The following is a 19,830-nucleotide window of genomic DNA, read 5'->3' as shown; positions in this document are numbered from 1 at the left end:
TGAGTTTCTTGTAAGCAGCAAAAAGATGGGTTTTGTTCCTTAACCCAATCAGCCAATCGGTGTCTTTTAACTGGACAGTTCAAGCCATTAACATTCAATGTGACTATTGAGAAGGAGTAACTTTGCCCTGCCATTTGCCAAAGATATTTTCTAATATAAGGTTTGAGATTCCTGTGATCTTTTGCTGTGAGGTTTCCTTCCTTTACCTTCTTTCATATTGGTGACCATGTTTCTGTGTTTCTGTATGTAACACATCTTTAAGCATCTTTTGCAGGGCTGGACGAGTGGCGACAAATTCTTTCAATTTCTGTTTGCTGTGAAAGGTCTTTATTTCGCCTTCATTCACAAATGAGAGCTTTGCAGGACATAATATTCTGGGCTGGCAGTTTTTCTCTCTTAGTACCTGGGCTATATCTCGCCATTCTCTCCTGGCTTGTAGGGTTTCTGATGAGAAGTCAGCTGTGAGTCACATTGGAGATCCTCTGAGAGTCATCTGGCATTTCTCTCTTGCACATTTTAGGATCTTTTCTTTGTGTTTCATGTGGTGAGTTTGATTACAACGTTTCGTGGTGAGGATCTCTTTTGATCATGTTTATTAGGGGTTCTATGAGCTTTCTGTACTAGGATGTCTCTGTCCTTCTCCAAACCTGGGAAATTTTCTGCTAGTATCTCACTAAAAAGGCCTTCTAATCCTTTCTCCCTTTCCATGCTTTCAGGAACTCCTAGAACCCGAATGTTGGGTTTTTTAATAGTATCCTGTAGATTCCTGACAGTATTTTTTAGATTTCTGATTTCTTCTTCTTTTCTTTGATTTGCCTGTTTCCTTTCCTGTTCTCTGTCTTCTAATTCTGATATTCTCTCTTCTGCTTCACCCATTCTGTTTTTAAGGCTCTCTAATGTGTTTGTCATTTGATCTATTGAGTTCTTCATTTCATTGTGGTTTTTTGTCACTATCTCAGTTTCCTGTTCCACTAGTTGTTTCATTTCATTTTGATTCCTCCTTAGTATTTCATTTTCATGGGAGAGATTTTCTATCTTGTCCATAAAGGATTTCTGTAGTTCAAGAATTTGTTTTTGAGAACTTCTTAATGTTCTTATCAATTTTTTGAGATCTGCTTCTTGCATTTCCTCTATCTCTTCATCTTCATAATCTTGCATTGGCGTGTCTTGTTCACTTGGGGGCATCATAGTGTCTTCCTTGCTCTTGTTACCTCGGCTACTATGTTTGTTGTTTGGCATGTTGGAGATAATTTATGGTTTTGTTTTTTTTTTCTGTGGTGTTTTTTTTTCGTTATACTATGCCTCTAAGTGAGCTGTCTGCTTTGTTGGATCCTTAGGGGCTGTGATGGGTGTGGCCAGAGAGCTATGCTTGATTCTTCAAGTTTAAGGCTGTGCAAAGAGCGACTCTCCCAGATTGATCACTCCCTTGCTCCTTGCTGGCTCGCTCTCTTTTTTTTTTTTTGACTCAGTTGGGAGTGGAGTTGAGGGTAGTTGACATCTGGCCTCTGTGAGTATTCATTTGATCTACCCCTGGGACCACACACAGAGTTTATGCAGCCCTCAATGTGTTCTCGAGTTTCGCTAAAGTTACTGAGTTTGGCTGCACTTTACATATGTAAAATCGCGGTGCTCTTTGCTTTGCTTGGTGAGTGAAGGGAGAGGCCTCTGTTCCCCCCCCCCCCAATGTCTCGGACTTCTCAGGTCTTTGTCTTTCCCTCCTCCGTTCCCGCGCTGGTGAGATTCTGTGGCTCTGACTCGTCTCCCGCCGCTCGGTTCGTCTCGGTTGGTTTTCCACGTGGTGGGCTCCCTGTAAGTCCTCTGTGTCACATCCACTAGATCCGGAAGCGTTTCCTCTGCAGTTTTTTTCTTGAGTCTTTTCCTGAGGCTACAGTAATTCCACTTTTATGAAACTTTATTTTCCCAAACTAAGGTGCACGTCCTCGCTATCCGCCATCTTGGCTCTGCCCCCGACAAATTCTTTCAATTTCTGTTTGCTATGAAAGGTCTTTATTTCACCTTCATTCACAAATTATAGCTTTGTGGGATATAATATTATGGGGTGACAGTTGTTTTCTCTTAGTACCTTGGCTATATCTCGTCATTCCCTCCTAGCCTGAGGGTTTCTGATGAGAAATCTGCTGTGATTCTAATTGAAGTTCCTCTGAGAGTAATCTGACGTTTCTCTCTTGCACATTTTAGAATCTTTGCTTTATGTTTCACTGTGGTGAGTTTGATTACAATGTGTTGTGCTGAGGATCTCTTTTAGTCATGTTTATTGGGGGTCCTATATGCTTCCTGTACTTGGATGTCTCTTTCCTTCTCCAAATCTGTGAAGTTTTCTGCTGGTATCTCACTAAAAAGGCCTTCTAATCCTTTCTCTCTCTCCATGCCTTCAGGAACTCCTAGAACCTGAATGTTGGGTTTTTTAATAGTATCCTGTAGATTCCAACAATATTTTTTAGATTTCTAATTTCCTCTTCTTTTCTTTGGTTTGACTGTATACTTTCCTGTGCTCTGTCCTCTAAGTCCAATATTCTCTTTTCTGCCTCACAGATTCTGTTTTGAAGGCTCTCAACTGTGTTGTTTATTTGTTCTATTGAATTCTTCTTTTCATTTTGACTTCTCTTCAATATCTCAACTTCATGTTCTATTAAATTCCTCATTTCATTTTGATTCCTCCTTAAGATTTCATTTTTACGAATAGATTTTCTTTCATGTCCTGCATGGATTTCATTAGTTAGTGCATTTGTTTTGGTTACTTCTAAATATTCTTATCATATTTTTTTGAGTTCTATTTCTTGCATTTCTTATATCTCATCATCTTCATAATCTTGTATTGGAATGTCATGTTCCTTTAGGAGCATCATTTTGTCTTCCTTGTTCTTGTTTCCTCAGTTGTTGCATTTGTTGTTTGGCATTTGTAATTGGACTGTCTGTTTTCAGTGCATAGCTAGAGGCTTGTGTTGGGGTGGCTAGAGAGCTCTGTTCTGTTCTTCAGGGTTAAAGTTTTGCCTAAGGATACATACCCAGGTTTGGCATAGTAAATCTCTCTCTCTCTCTGTCTCTCTCTCTCTCTCTTAATCAGAAGGGAAATAATTCAACTCAGTTGATCTCTTCCTCTCGATGGAGATCAGTGCCTGAGTGCTAATCCAAGGGTTTAATATTTGTCTGCTCCATCCCAAGGACCAGACAAAAGATCTGTGCAGTCCTTAGTGTAAGCTCAGATTCCCCTGCTATGTATCTCACCTGGTAGCCAGGGCCACCGGAGCCAGATTCCGCTGCAGTGTCTCTCACCAGGTAGCCAGAGCCGCCTGAGCTTATGGCATCTCTCACCGAGACTACTCAAGTCTCAGCCACACCATGAGTTCTCTCACACACCCTCGGGTTTTTTTTTCACAGTCTCAGTTCATAAGCTCCACACATTCACTAGTTCTTAGTGTTCTCATTACTCCCCACCAGAGTCAGGTTTTTCTGTTTGGCAGATTGCCTGGAGCAACCCTGAGCTGGTACAGCTGTTACGTATGTCCAAAATGGCACCTGCTCTGTTGGCTCATTCTTTTGTAAGGTGATTGGAGAGAGAGAATTGGCTCTTTACAATCCCTTTTATTTTTTCTCTCCTCTAGTTAGGCTGGTGTACTTTCTCCCATGGGGCTTCAAGCCTCGTTCTCTCTAGGCTCTTCCTTCCACTTTTCTGCCAGTGTATCAGACTTCTGTGGTTTCATCTCACCTCTCCAGAACTGGTGTGGAGACTCTTGGCAGCGGGGGTCCTGAGCTGTGGGTGCCCGTGCCCTCCACAAGTTCCACTGTGTCCCTCTAATTCCAGAAAAGCTTCCTCTGCAGTTTTTTCCCTAACTCTTCCCTGAGACTACATTATCTCCACTTTTATTAAACCATCTTTCGCTGGACTATCAGTGAGCTCCCTTCCTATTCCACCATCTTGGATCCAGGTCTCCATCTGTTGTTGTTTTTCCAAGACCTTGAAATGCATTGACAGCTTGTTTAATTGGCTCCTTTCCAATTATTAATGTAGGCACCAATTGCTATAAACTTTCCTCTAACTTGTATGAAGTTCCCACTGAAGTTTTCTCCTAACTCTTTCCTGAGATTGCACTCTCTCCACTTTTTAAAAACTATCTTTCCCTAGATTAGAGCAGTAAGCTCCCTCTGTATTCCACTACCTTGCAATATCATATTCAAAATTTATATTGATAAAAGATTCTCAAGGCTTTTTGATGTAATCATGAAATTTTCTATTGCAGAAATATAATCTATTTCTCATACAGATTTTTTTATTTTTTTTATTAAACTTTTATTTAATGAATATAAATTTCCAAACTACAGCTTATGGGTTACAATGGCTTCCCCCCTCCCATAACTTCCCTCCCGCCCGCAACCCTCCCCTTTCCCGCTCCCTTTCCCCTTCCATTCATGTAAAGATTCATTTTCAATTCTCTTTGTATACAGAAGATCAGTTTAGTATATATTAGGTAAAGATTTCAACATTTTGCCCATATAGCAACATAAAGTGAAAAAACTACCATTGGATTACTAATTATAGCATTAAATAGCAATGTACAGCACATTAAAGACAGAGATCCTACATAATTTTTTTTCAAATTAATTAATTTTCTATGCCATTTCCATTTTAACAACAGGTTGTTTTTTTTTTCATTTCCAATTCTCTTTATATACAGAAGATCACTTCAGTATATAATTAGCAAAGACCTCAAAAGGCATTCTTGGTTATTCCAATTTATGTACAGCAATGTACTAATTGCAAACTATTATATCATTTTTTGTTCTCTCACTGGTTCAGAAAATTCATGGCAATGTTATGTAAGATAAATATTAAGAATATTATCCATATTTTTACCTCCTTATTCTAGTTTATTTAATATGTAATTATAAATTCATTAACAAAAATAAAAACATTGAACACATTAATTAAATTAGAATTTTAATACAATTTAAAGAATCTATAGCATCACAGTAAGCTGAAGTTACAACCTCATGTGAAACTCGTGATTCTTTGAAAATATAATGTGGCTCACATGGAATGTTCAGTGTGCCACTTATACTTAGAACAAAATGAAGAGAGATGGCCAATTCTCATGTGACACTGATTGATCCCATTGATGAATGATTACCATGATATTCTTTTGAAGAGTCACTTGAACTAATGAATTGATATAATAACTTATATTGTTTATTTTAGCTATCTAACACATTTATTATTTATGTATGTATGAACCATGATATAATAATTTAAGGTATTTCCACAAGCAATGTACTATATTAGTAACTGAACTTCTTCTTTGCTTTATATATTTATAAAGGATGTCAGAATTGATACATTTTCCAAAAGAACATGTACTATAATATTTAGGATAAAATAATGAGTTATTAGAGAGATACATTTAAACCCACTCTAATTGATACCTAATTTCATTTGATGTCTACTATCACTTGGAACAGAAAATGCTCCTCATCAGGTTCCTCAAAGCCCCCTTTACATCTTTATTTCTTAGTGTGTAGATAAAAGGGTTGAGTGTAGGAGTCACCACTCCATAGAAGAGAGCCATGAACTTGGGCTGGTCCCTTGAGATGGAAGAAGGGGGCTGAAGGTACATGCTAATGGCTGGGCCATAAAATAAGAAAACTACAATGAGATGTGAGGAACATGTCCCAAGAGCCTTTTTTCTTCCCTCAGAAGATTTTATCTTAAATACAGCATGCCCAATATGAGCATAAGAAGCAAAAATTAAACATAGAGGAACAGCTAATAAGAAAATGCACACCACAGAGAGTGTGAGCTCATTAACCAGCTTTTCCCCACAGGCAGTCTTTATCAGAACTGGAATCTCACACAGCAAGTGATTCAGTGTATTGACTCCACACAGAGGCAGCTGCAATGTAAGAGTGGCCTCTGAGACAGCATAGGTGATTCCACCCAGCCACACAGTAAATACGAGTAAGTGGCAAATGTATTGATTCATGATGAGCGGGTAGTGCAGAGGTCTGCAGATGGCCACATAGCGATCAAAGGACATAAGTGCCAAGAGCAGACACTCTGTTGCCCCCATTGTGCTGAAGATGTAAAGTTGAATTACGCACCCCAAGTAGCTGATGGTCTTCTTGGAGCTTCCCAGGTTAAACAGCATCTGAGGGACAATGCTTGTGGTGTAACACATGTCCAGAAAGGAGAGGTTGGTGAGGAAGAAATACATGGGGCTGTGGAGACGGGGGTCTAACTTGAACACCAGAATGATGACGATGTTTCCCAGCAGGGCCATGGGGTACGTTATGAGGAGAACAATGAAGAGAGGAAGCTGTACCCATGGATGGTTAGCAAAGCCGAGTAGAATGAACTCTTCAGTGTGGCTTGCATTAATCAGTGCCATTATCTTCATTTTGTTTCACCTATAGATGAGTAGCAGCACAAAAGTAAAAAGATATGAGGAGTGATAAAACATAATTGTGCATTGCCCAGAAGATAGGTGAGGTGTGGGAAATAACACAAAGGATACAACACTGAGTGAACAGGTCTCTTTTGCTCATACTAGACAGCAAAGGAGGTTACCATCAACAAGTAAGTTAACCATTATGAACCTGAACTTCCCTCCTCTGTATACAAGGACTGCAGTATGTATCTGTTGTGGCACAGTGGATTAAGCCACCATGGGTTAAGCCATTGCCTGCAGCACCAGCACCCATTCAAGTCCCAATTGCTCCACTTCTAATTCAGCTTCTTGCTGATGTGCCCAGGGAAAGCAGTGGTAGACAGCAAGTGCTGGGACCCCAGCCACCCACACATGAGACCTGGATGGAGTTCTACATCCCTGACTTAAGCCTGGCCCAGCCCCCACAACTGTGGCCATTTGGGGAGTAAATCAGCAGATGGGAGATATTCTCTCTCTCTTTCTTTCTATCACTCTCTCTCTCACACACACACACATAGCCTTTCAAATAAATAAATAAATCTAAAATCAATTATAAACTTGAGTTCTTGTGAGGATTAAATGAAAATTAGAAGGGACTATATTTTTGAAACTTCGAAGTTAGGCTTTTCCAACTTTGGCTGACATAATATTCAGCTGAAGAGCTTGGTAAAATGTTTACTGGTTTATAATTCCAGACTTCTGATATAGTAGATGTGGCCTGAGCCCAGGGATCAGATGGCTCATTTTCAGAGTCACTGCCGCAAGGCATTGAAGAAATGTTGAGAAAGTAGAGGTACTATGGTAACAATCATAGCAGAGAAAGGAGAAGAAAACCTAGGATTACAAAGTCTTTGAGCTAGTCTTGTCCAATTCTCTTAGCGAGTTGAATAATTACATCATCTGCATGAGGAGTAAGAATTATATCACCTCCATGGCGAGTAGGAAGACTTAGTTGTCAGACCCTCGCCAGCGAGGGTCCAACATAGTCACGACACGGTCACTGTTTCTCGGTTCTCAAGGAACTTTTTACTTGTGGGGGCAGAAGGAAAGAGTGGGGAGGGGGAGAGAAGAAAAGAGAAGGAGGAGCTCCAAGCCCAATTCCCAATGTCCCTTTATACCCCAAGTCCCGTGGAGCATCCGCTCCACAGCCAATAGCGGCTCTCTTCACGTGCAGTTCACGCTGGTATCGTCCAATCAGATGAAAGGGCGCGTATAGTCTCAGGTCGAAAGTTCATCTGTTTCACCTGGTTCTTCCTAGTTGTTTATGCAGAGTCCATCCTGCCTCAACTTCATCTGTTTCACTGGGTTCCTTCTAGTTGTTTATGCAGAGTCCATTCTGTTTCATCTGTTTCACCTGGCTGTTTTCGTAGGCCTTGTGGTCGACTGATTGCTGCAAGCTGTGCAGATGAGGAGGTTCTCACAGGTGGCCAGCCTGCAGTTCCCCACATTTAGTTTTAAATTAAACTGACTTAACTTTTTGAAATTGAACAGGATATTTAAATAACTTATAACATTAGTTTCCTAAAGCATAAATTATCACTGAGCTGTAATGACAGGTTTTTTTCATGCTCAAGAATTTGTTTTGTATATTATAACTATTTTGTTTAAAATTTGCCAATTTGATCTTTCAAGGTAAAAAATTTTAATTTACCTATTTAATATGGATTTTGCTTTAGTTATGGGCTTATTAAACTATTTTTATAGAATTTGGATGGTTATTAGTGACTCAATAATTGTATATAGTGTCATATGCATTGTTGAACTTCAGGTAACTGATGTCAGGAGAAAAGACAATATTCCAATTCATGCCAACAGACTTATTCAGATTCACAAGTTATTTAATATTTTTAGGGTATATTCCTCTGTTCTTCAGCTAAAAGTTACATTGAAACAACAAAGTCAAGTAATGGGATAAAGTTTCATTTGAAAAAAATAATGTAAATATTGATGTTTTGTTGATATTATTTTCCTTTAGAAGTTAAATGTGTTTCATCAGGCTGGTGCTGCGGCTCACTAGGCTAATCCTCCGCCTGTGGCACTGGTACTCCAGGTTCTAGTCCTGGTTGAGGCGCCGGAATCTATCCCAGTTGCTCCTCTTCCAGTCCAGCTCTTTGCTGTTGCCTGGGAAGGCAGTGAAGGATGGCCCAAGTGCTTGGGCCCTGCACCCACATGGAAGACCAGGAAGAAGCACCTGGCTCCTGGCTTCAGATCGGCGCAGCGCCAGCCGTAGTGGCCATTTGTGGGGTGAACCAACGGAAGGAAGACCTTTCTCTCTGTCTCTCTCTCTCTCTCACTGTGTAACTCTGCCTGTCAAAAAAAAAAATGTGTTTCATCAAATCCACAATGTTATGTAAGATGTGGTATATTCAGATAAGAAGTTAAGATGGCATCACAGTGACAAAATTCCGAGTTATTATACCATCCAGTTAGTGGCTAATTAGTACCAGATAACATTCTTCAGGTTACAAAGAAAAGTTCTCACATACTCTATTTCCTGAAGCTACTCATAACTAAGATGTGGATGCTGTTCTTCAGTTATATGCTATCCTCATCCAGAAGTATGCAACCCCAATGATATAACATTAATAATTTCAACAAAAGTATATGCAATACATTAAAACTTTTTATACCTATTAGGTAATGTAGTAACCACAAAATATTGTGTCCATGTAGGATACAGTTAATCATTTGTTCCTATAGTCTGCTAGTAACAAGTGAAGTTTTAAATACCAGAAAGGAAAGAATGCTTTAAATGGAGTAGTGACATATCAAGATGAAATTTAGAGTTTCAAGATCCCAAAGAAATGATTTGTATTCTAGGGAGGTTTCCTGGATGAGTGTGGCCCTATTTCTTCTTTAGCACTGACATTATTTAAAATGTCATATGAGTACACTGAATTTACAAACACATCTTGGCCAAGGTTGTTGTTAAGGTGGAAATTCTATGTTGTAGATGGGATATGAAATCATCATGGTATGAATTAATTGGATTTTTAAATCTTCTAAAATCTTCTAAAATTATATTCTATTCATATTATTAAATAATCACACTATTAGAAACAGTGTTTCCTAGTTTAGCATCATTATATGCCTATTTTATATTTTTCTAAAATAGAACATTCTTCAGTTTATTAAAAAGTATTTTGTTATTTGATCCTCCATGAATTTTTCCATTTATATTTATTTTTCGAAAAGCGACCATTTATTAGAACCAATAGGAGAGTATCAAACAGAGGAAAAGAGGAGGGTGGTAGTAGGGTCTGCTTTGGAAGTCAGTTCCAGAAACACATAAATGCCTTTCAACATTTGCATTTAAAAGAGGAACATGTACACAGATCACTTACCCTTTAAAAGAAACAAAACCAGAAAAGTTTGGCTGAAATAAAAGCCAAAAACTCAGCCCAAACCCCTCCACAAACCAAAATGTCTGTAGAGAATTTCCTATTTACATTCAGAAATCTGGCTACGGAGTGAGACTCACGGCCACTCAGGGTGATGCAGGGCACTGAAGGGCAGCCAGCCCTGGAGTCTCTGGAAAACAACCTGTGAGAAGCTGGGGAAAGCCCGGGCCATGGTCCTTATTTAATTGTATCTGCTGCTCCATAATCACTCCAGTATACTTTCAGTAATTTTATTAAATTTGTATTAGCTGTAATTTTATTTATATAATTTATCTTATTAACTGTAGTTTTGTTTAGGGAATGGTGATCATACCAGTCAACAGACAACATTACAACACATGTAGTTATAGAGTTAAGTGGCTTGTATTTATAATTAATTAATAAGGGACACATCATCCTATAAAGTAGAATGAAAGCTTCCTCTAGGCTAAAACAGAACAATGGGTTTTGTAAGTGGGAACAAGGAAACAGAATAATAGAAAAATATTCATTGTTTAACATCAAGGTTATACCAGATTATTTTTTCATAAGGATTAAAGCTGAGGAAATGTCTTCATTATGCTGAGTCAGGCAGATAAAACTTTCCTGTTTTCAGGAAATACTGGTTTGTTATGGGATCTATCTGCTTCTTTAGTACTTAAGTTTGATTATGCATCATACAGTGGAGTGACTACAGTTTTGTTTGTTCTGATCTGTTGAAGCCTAGTGCAGGAGCTCAGTCCAACACTTGGAAAACACAACAGGTATAACTAATCAATGTGATCCACTCTGAAGGGTAAATTCTATAATTCTATCCTCAGATCTCTCATCTTTTCCTTGTCTTCCGTATAATAATTCATTACTTTCAGCTCTTGGATTCTGTGACTGCTTCCCAGTGATTTTTCATCACTGTTTCACCTCAAAGGGATATATTTGTCCATAATTGTTTAAAGTCATTTTAGCAAAGTAGGTGACACTCTTAATGGATACCATCTCTTTTGTATCTCTACTCACTTTTTCAATTTAGTGCATCTTATTCATACTTCACTATCATTACAGATTGTATTTATTTAACAACTCCTTAAGGCTTTATGTATGATAGAAGAGCATAAGAAGACATACACATATTTTATCTGATAAAAGATAACAATGGAACAGATATTAATCCATAAAATTTTATTTACATATTAAAAATGACTTGTGAGATACAGTCCAATGATTGAATAGCCTTGCTACATCATTGAGGTCTTTAAAATATATGTTTGACACAATGTATATTGTAATTCAAATTGTTTCAATTTTGATTTAAGTTAGAGACTGAAAGAGATATAAATTACAAAGATCAATGCAATTGTTTCTGGATCCACTGAATTCTTTCAAAAGTCTAAAAAATTAAATGAAATCTCTCTTTTTATGTTAGCCACAATGATCTACACATATTCCAACCTTCCCTAAGAATGCATTTTACTAGTAACTGTTTTTTTTTTTTACTTACCTTATTTTGATAAAAAGGAATTGTGAGGAAAACACTTCCATTTTTCAAACTTACTATAGTATCTATAGTATCTTATGAGTATTTAGGAATTACCTCCAAAAGTCCTAGCTTTTCAGTTGATACAGGGTGCCAAAGAGAAAAGGGCTTAGATTAGGAAGACAAGAGTAGAAAATGCCAAGGATACTTTGTGCATAGATTATTTATATGCTAGTCCTGAGACCTCTTGGGCATTGTTTTCCAACAGGCCACTTACTTGTATCCCAGATGAGTTAGCAGAGAAAGTTCCTTGGTACAGATTTTTTTTAAAAATTTTCTTCTAATGAACAATTAGCCACTGAACTGAGATCAGAAACAGGTCTTTTCTTTAATAGGTATATTTTAAAATAAACTCATTCTATATGCTGACATTTTTGTGGTAATTTTAAAAGGACACAATAATCCCATGGTATTCATAGGAAATTGTTCTAGGAACCTCACAAATACCAAAAGCTGTTGGTTATCAAGCCCCTCACATAAAATACCGTAGTATTTACATAAGACCATATCCTAGTATTCCTGAATGTTGCAAACCATTCCTGGATTACGTACAATATCAAATACAATGCAAATACTTGTAGTAAGTTTCTATATTGTATAGTTTAAAGAATAAAGGCAAGAAAAAGGTCTATGCACGCTTAGTACAGATATAGCCATCATAGCTAGGTCCTGGGAGGCTCACTCTGTAGATTTGATAGACCAACTATACAATTGGTTAAGTAAATAAATAGAAAACAATTACAGCAGAGTTAATTTAAAGAAATTATTTTGTGGAATTTAAATGATAATTATTTGAATATTTTCATCTAATTAGAATATTTCACATAATATTTAACTATTCCTAATATTAGCAATTAAAGGGCACAAATATAATTTTATTAGAGAAGAAAGTGATCTTTCCAAAGAGAAGAAATCAGTGATACTTAAAATGGAATCTTTGATCTATGTGAATTTGAATATAGAGGCCTTGTACTTGGCTCAGCTACAGAGCAGAACCACAACAAAGAAAGGACTGGGTTTTCAGAGGATTGAGAGAAAATCAGTGAAGAAGTGACCAGAACTATAATTGCACTGAGACTGGGCTATGGAAAGCCAGCAAAGAGAGGGAAAAAAATCACACTGCAGCTTCTTTTCAAGCTCGAGCTTTCTGGGAAAAATGTAGCTCTTCAAACCCAGCCATCCCTATAGGCCAGCAGCCCTAACCACAGCAGAATTCCACAGAACTCAATGACTTCAAACCTCGGCCAGAGCCAGAGTCAGGGCGCTAGCTTCATGTGACAACCAACAGGCCCCTCTGCATGCTGCAGGTGGAGATTTTTGGGCACAAGGCCAGGAGTCATCCTTACCCTGTGAGGTCCAGGGAAGTGCCTGAGGCTCAGTGTCAGCAGCAGGGAATACACAGTCACAGGGACCAGACTTAAGGAACTTCTTTCTCCATGTCTTAGCACAGGATGCTAGGTGGCCTGGGCTCAAGCATTGCTATGATCTTTGCATACTTTGTGGGAACTGGGGACAATCCCTTCTGTCAAGGGTTTGGCTGCTGGTGATAGAATCTCTGGAGTAATTCGTACTCACAGTGGACCCTGGCGGGCCTTATATGCATACATCTTTTTCAGGCTGATAGCTGTCAGCCCATAATCTCCTGCGTAACTTGCACTTTCCAGGGGTGACCTGGGTATGGACTCCATTGCATTCTGCATATTTAGGACTGGGACTATTGGGTTCCTAATTCCAGGGACACTTCTGTTTCCCTGTGAGGAGTCTGGGAAGGGCACTATGCATTGCTTTGCTCTAGGCAAGCACCTGCCAATGCACAATCCCCAGTATAACCTGAGATATCCATTTGGGACCTGAGTGAGTTACCCTATAAGTCCTGCAGCTATGGTACTGGGACTGTTGGAGCTATTCTCCACAGTTGTGTTCACACCGAGGGACCTGCGTGATAACCCCAATGCGTTTGGCCACTCTGGGTCTGTGAATGCTCTGTAATTCACAGGGATACATGGCCTGATACCATCTGGTGCGGGGAAGAATCTATCAGCATCACACTGATTCAGGTTTGCACCTGCTATTCTACAATCTCCATCATAACTTTCCTTTAACTGGGGCAATGCCAGCCAGGCTTCCCCCATTCTGATAACTTCAGGGGGAAAACTCAGAAAGGAATTTTTCATATTTACATCCAAAAAAGTCCTTTGTTCTAGGAGGAGGAGAAGGAGAAGAGGTGGGAAGACAAGAACCACTCCCTTAAAAAAAAACCCAGCCTAAATGTAAACTGCACACTCAGCCTTCTGCCTCTCTGCTGAGCTGCCCTCCTGGCCTGCCCAGGTGTATTCTCTCCACTCAGCCATGTAACCTCGCTCTCCCCCAGTCTGAGGGACTGGGCACTCTCTCTCAGGTTCTGTCTGGAGAGGTGCCCATCCATTCTTACAGATGTCCCTGCTATAATAAACCTTGCTACTATGCTTTTCACTACTCTCTGTCTTATGCCTCAATTCTTTCTTGAGTGAAGGCAAGGACCCTTTGCTTCTCCAGTAACAACAAGATTTCCCTTTCATTCCTATTCATTTTTTGCATTCTATATTAACTGCTGCACTGTGGGACTGTAGTCTTTGTATTTTTTACTTGTTGAATATTATGGTTAGTGGTGAATTAAGCTTGTGATTATAAACTGTATTGAAATTATGTCTTTGCAAAAATTAAAAAAAGAGGAAAGAACGAGGGATATTAAGGGAAGGAGGAGGAATGCATGGTTATCAGAACTGTACCTATGAAATACTTGAGATCTGTTCTCTTTATATTAATAAAAATTAATGGAATGAGCCAGTGGACAGGAGATCCTCTCTCTCTCCTCCTACCTCTTGTGTGTATGTATGTATATGTGTGTATGTGTGTGTGCTTTCTGTTGCTCTGCCTTTCAAATGCATCTGAAAAAGAAACAAAACAGGAGAGGTTCCATGATGGTGGAATAGGGAGGGAGCTCACTAATAGTCCAGAAAAAGATAGTTTAATAAAAGTGGAGATAGTGTAGTCTCAGGGAAGAGTTAGGTAAAAAATGGCAGAGGAAACTCTTCTGGAATTAGAGAGACACAGTGGATCTATGTGGAGGGCACAGGTGCCCACAGCTTGGGAACCCAGCTGCGGCCAAGAGTCTCCTCCATACCAGTACTGGAAAGAAAGGTGAGGTGAGACTGCAGTAGCCTGAGACACTGGTGAAAAGCAGTAGGAAGAGCCTAGAGGGCACGAGGCTTGAAGCCCCATAGGGGAAAGTACACCAGCATAACTAGAGGAGAGAAAAAATAAAGGGATGGTACGGACACGATTCTCTTTCTCCACTCACCTTACAAAGGTGTATGAGCTAATAGAGCAGGCACCATTTTGGACATATGTAATAGCTGTGCCAGCTTGGGGCTGCACTCACCCTCAGCCGAGCAAAAAGACCTGATTCTAGTGGGGAGAAATAACAGGAGAATAAGACCTAGTGAATGTGTGGAGCTTATGAACTGGGACTGTGAAAAAAAAGACCTGAGGGTGTGTGGGAGAACTCACAGTGTGGCTGAGACGTGAGTAGTCTCAGGGGGAGACACCACAAGCTCCAGTGTCCCTGGTACCAAGTGAAAGACACCACAGGGGAATCTGAGCTTATACTGAGGACTGTACAGAATCTTTGTGTGGTCCTTGGGACAGAGCAGATGAATATCATACCCACTGGGGCTAACACTCAGGCACTGATTGCCATCAAGGAGAAGAGCTCAGCTGAGTGGAATTACTTCCCTTCTGAATAAAAAAAAAGAGGGAGAGAAGATTTACCATGCCAAACCTGGATGTGTCACCTTAGGCACACCCTTAACCCTGAGAAGAACTGAACAGAACTCTCTGGCCACACCCACCACAAGCCTCTAGAGACTCACCAAAAGCAGACAGTCCACTTAATCTAGAGTTGTAATATAATGAGAAAAGCCACCACAGCAGGAAAAAAAAGAAACCAAAGAATATCTCCACAAATGCCAAACAACAAATGCAAAAACCAAAAAAAAAAACAAGAACAAGGAAGACATCATGATGCTCCCAAATGAACATGACACTCCAATACAAGATTATGAAGATGATGATATAGAAGAAATGCAAGAAATGGAACTCAAAAAATTTATAAGAATATTTAGAAGTAATCAAAAACAAATGCATGAACTACTGAAATCCATGCAGGTCATGACAGAAAATCTCGTGAAAATGAAATCTTAAGAAGGAATCAAAATGAAATGAGAAATTTAATAGAACATGAGATTGAGATATTGAAGAGAAATCAAAATGAAATGAAGAATTCAATAGAACGGGGGATTCCAAGACAATGCAATCAAGGTGGCATATACCAATGCCATCTTACTAGTCAGAGTGATCAGTTTCAGTTCATAATTGATCATAATGATAGGTCTAAGAGTCAAAGGGATCACATAAACAAGACTAGTATCTGATAATACTGATAGAATTAAAAAGCAGAGAACAATCTAAAATGGGACGCGGGATACACAGCATACTCACAGAATGGAAGATGCCCTAAATAGCACTCTGGACTCAGAATCAGCCCTTAAGGCATTTGGATCTGGCTAAAAAACCCATGAGAGTTTCTCAGGCATGGAAAGCCAATACATTGTGGCAAAAAAATGACCTAAATGAAAGATCTCTGTGAGGGAGAAAGAATTGGCCATCAAAGAAGGAGGTACCTTTCTCTGAAGGGAAGAGAGATCTTCCACTTTATCTATGGCCTTGTCTAAATAAGATCAGAGTTGGCGAACTCAAGAGGCTTCCATAGCCTTGGCAGCTCATGACAAGAGCCTTGGGTGATTACTGACGCCATAAACAAGAGTGTCAATTGTTAAATCAACAACGGGAGACACTGTGCACTTACTCCCCATGTAAGATCTCTGTCTTTAATGTGTTGTACTATGCAAATTAATGGTAAAACTGCTACTCAAACAGTACTTTATACTTTGTGTGTCTGTGTGGGTGCAGTCTGTTGAAATCTTTACTTAGTGTATACTAAGTTGATCTTCTGTATAAAGAATTGAAAATGAATCTTGATGAAGAATGGTATGGGAGAGGGTGTTGGAGATGGGATTGTTGCTGGTGGGAGGGAGGTTATGGGGGGCAAAGCTGTTATAATCCAAAAGTTGTACTTTTGAAATTTACATCTATTAAATAAAAGTTGAAAAAAAGAAAACAATGACAACAACAACAACAAAAACCAAATTCAAATAACTTAATAGGAAGTATAAATGAAGGTTTTCCTTTGACAGTCACCTCATATGGTACATAATGCTCTTTTTTTCTTGAAATCCAGTCATTAGTATTATGTGAGTGTGTCTTTCCCCATGATAGACAGGCTGAATATTTTTGACTTCTCTTTTGTACCCAATCCATTTCCTGTCCCACCATGTGAGGAGTCTAGCATGAGAGAAGAGCTACTATGGGTTACTTTCCCCTTGCTCCCTCTTGGCTGAACGCAGGAGGCTACCTGAGCTGCTCATCAACAGGTTACAGCTCCTGGGGTAGCCAGGTACCTTCAGATAGCTTAGGTACTGTGAATGGAGCTGCTCTAAACATGGGGGTAGAGATAACCTTTTCACATGCTGATTTCATTTCCTCTGGGTAAATTCCCAGAGGTGGGATGTCTGGATCATATGATAGAACACTTTTCAGATTTTTGAAGAATCTCCACATTGTCTTCCATAAGGCTGTACTAGTTCACATTCCCAACAACATTATGGGAGGTTAATCTGCAATGAACATGGAAGTTCAGAAATCTTTTTGATAGACTGATTTATTTCCTTTAGATCTATATTCAAAAGTAGGATGATATGTCATTTATGTAGATATATTTTCAGTTTTTTTAATTGGTTAAGATTTATTTATTTATTTGAAAGGTGGAGTTACAGAGAGGCAGAGACAGAGGCAGAGATCTTCCATCCACTGGTTCACTCCCCAAGTGGCTTCAATGGCTGGAGCTAGGTGGATCTGGAGCCAGGAGCCAGGGGCTTCTTCCGGGTTTCCCACGGGAGGGTGCAGGGGCCCAAGGACTTGGGCCATCTTCTGCTTTCCCAGGCCATAGCCAACGCTGGATCTGAAATGGAGCAACCGGGTCTCAAATAGGCATGCATATGTGATATTCCCACTGCAGGTGGCAGCTTTACCCTCAATGCCACAGCTCTGACCCTATTTTCAGTTTTTTGAGAAATCTTCATAATAACCACCATAATGGTTGTAGTAATTTGCATTCTATCCAGCAGTGTTTATACAGACCTTTTTTCCATATCCTTTCCAGCATTTATTGCTTTTGTCTTTTTGATCATTAACTATTCTTACTGGAGTGAGATGATGTGTCATTGGAGTTTTATTTGCATTTCTTTGATGGCTAGAGATACTGAGCATTTTTTTCATGTATTTCTTATTTGTAGTTCTTCTTTTGGGAGATGTGTATTCAGATCCCTTACTGTTTTCTAAACTGTATTATTTTTTTACTGAGTTTTTTGAGTTCCTCATTTAATCTAGATATTAATCATCTCCTTTGTGAGTTGAATACTTTGCAAATATTTTCTTACATTTGATCAGTAGTTTCTTCAATGTTGATTTTTTTCCTTTAATTTGGAAAAGCTTCTTAGTTTGATGTACTCTCATTGTCTAGTTAACTTTCATTGTAGATGCTTTTGAAGCTTTATCCAAAAAGTCTTTGCCAATACTGATCACTTTTAAAGTCATCTCGTAGTTTCATGTCCTATGTTTACATCCTTTGTACATTTTGAGTTGATTTTTATGTAGGATGGGGAGTAGAGGTCATATTTTAATATGCATGTGGATATTCAGTTTTCCCAGAATCACTTATTGAAGATATTGTCTACTTTCAGTGTATGTTTTTAGTGCCTTATTCAAGAAAGAGTTGGCCACAGATGTGAGAATTCATATCTAGGAACATTATTCTGTTTGTGGTCTATGTATCTATTTTTGTGCCAGGATTAAAGCCCTAAACAAACTAGGTATTGGAATTTCATACCTCCACATAGCAAAGGTTGTATTTGACAGCAACACATGGAATGGGAAAAAGCTGAAGATACTTCCTGTAAGAAAGATCTCAAACAATATAACAATGTCCTCTGTCACCGCTCTCATTCATTATTATATTGGAAGTCTTAGCCAGAGAAATTAGGAAAGAAAAGGAAATAAAAATATACAAATAGGAAATGAGGAAGTCAAATTATCCTTGTTTTCAAATGATATGATATATCTGAAAAACCTAAAGACACCACCAAAGACTATTAGATTTGATCAACAATCTCATTAAAGCAACAGAATAAAAAACACCAAATCAATAGCATTTTTATACTTCAAAAATGAGCTCACTAAAAAAATCATAAAAGCAGCTCCTTTTGCAATATGTGCAGTAAATGCCTAGCCATAAATCTAAACATGGATATGAAAAACCTCCTCTGTAAAACTTATAAATATTAATGACAAATTAGAGGGCAGGCAAAAAAATTAGAAAAAAGCTCCCACATTAATGAATTACTAGAGTTAGTGTTGTTGAAATGTCCATATCATCCAAAATGATTCACAATCCAGCACAATCTTCAAGAAAATACCAATGATATTCTTCACAGAAGTAGACAAAAATCCTAATATTCACATGGAAACACGAAGGTCCCCAAATATCCAAAGTAATCTTGACCAAAAAGTACAAAGCTAGAGGCATCACAATAACCGAGGTCAGTAGGTACTAAAGACCCAGTGTAACCGAAACAGCATGGTACCGGCATAGAAACAGACACATTATTATTATTTTAAAAGAAATATGACCAATTAAGGTATGTCAGTTATTAAGACCCAAATTATAGTAGTTCAACAAAACAAAATTTTATTTTTTGCATGTTTCACATCCATTGAATGTAGCTGGTGACTCTTTTCTATGTTATTCTCCATAAGAGTACAAATATACACTACTTAAGATTTCCTGGATTATCTGATGAAGGGATGTAAATGTTGCAATACACAGACTGGCCCTGAAAAATATTCCTGGATATTTAACAATCACTGTGACTCAGAACTCATGGTCACAGACTTAGTTTAAAGATAGAAAGAAGTATATTCTTATCGTATATCCAGAAAGAATGAGAAATATTTATGGAAAGTCTTAAAGCCTACTAGTCTTCCCCTATAGACATAAAAAATTGATATATTTTTCTGTCTTCATAAAAGTATACTTTATCCCTCTGGAAAGAGACAAGTAGAGGTTTTCATCCAATTAGAAGCAAGACCCAACCCAAAGTTCAGGAGCCTTGCTTAATGTCCCCTAGTGTTTTTGTTAGGTTTATAATTGAATTTTCTTGGTTCAGTAATCTATGAACTACAAAGAAAAGTTATCTTTCCTCTAAATGCAGAAAATGTAATAGGTGGGTCTGAAACAAGATGAAAAGCATAAACACTTCCAACC

General features: G+C 38.6%; 1 protein-coding gene across 1 annotated transcript; it reads right to left on the bottom strand.

Annotated features, from left to right (window-relative positions):
- Positions 1 to 5,462: 5,462 nt before the first annotated feature.
- Positions 5,463 to 6,401, bottom strand: LOC133756748 (olfactory receptor 2B11-like). Its single transcript, XM_062187344.1, has one exon. The coding sequence runs from the start codon at positions 6,399 to 6,401 to the stop codon at positions 5,463 to 5,465; it is 939 nt and encodes a 312-aa protein (XP_062043328.1).
- Between the last annotated feature and the right edge of the window lie 13,429 nt (positions 6,402 to 19,830).

This window comes from Lepus europaeus, chromosome 3, assembly GCF_033115175.1.
Source record: "Lepus europaeus isolate LE1 chromosome 3, mLepTim1.pri, whole genome shotgun sequence".
NCBI classification, from domain to species: Eukaryota; Metazoa; Chordata; class Mammalia; order Lagomorpha; family Leporidae; genus Lepus; species Lepus europaeus.
The sequence above is the reverse complement of the archived record's forward strand: the minus strand, read 5'-3'. Positions and strand labels throughout refer to the sequence as shown.

Coding starts and splice junctions, on each gene's coding strand:
- LOC133756748 (XM_062187344.1), bottom strand. CDS start 6,401: ATGGCACTGATTAATGCAAGCCACACTGAAGAGTTCATTCTACTCGGC.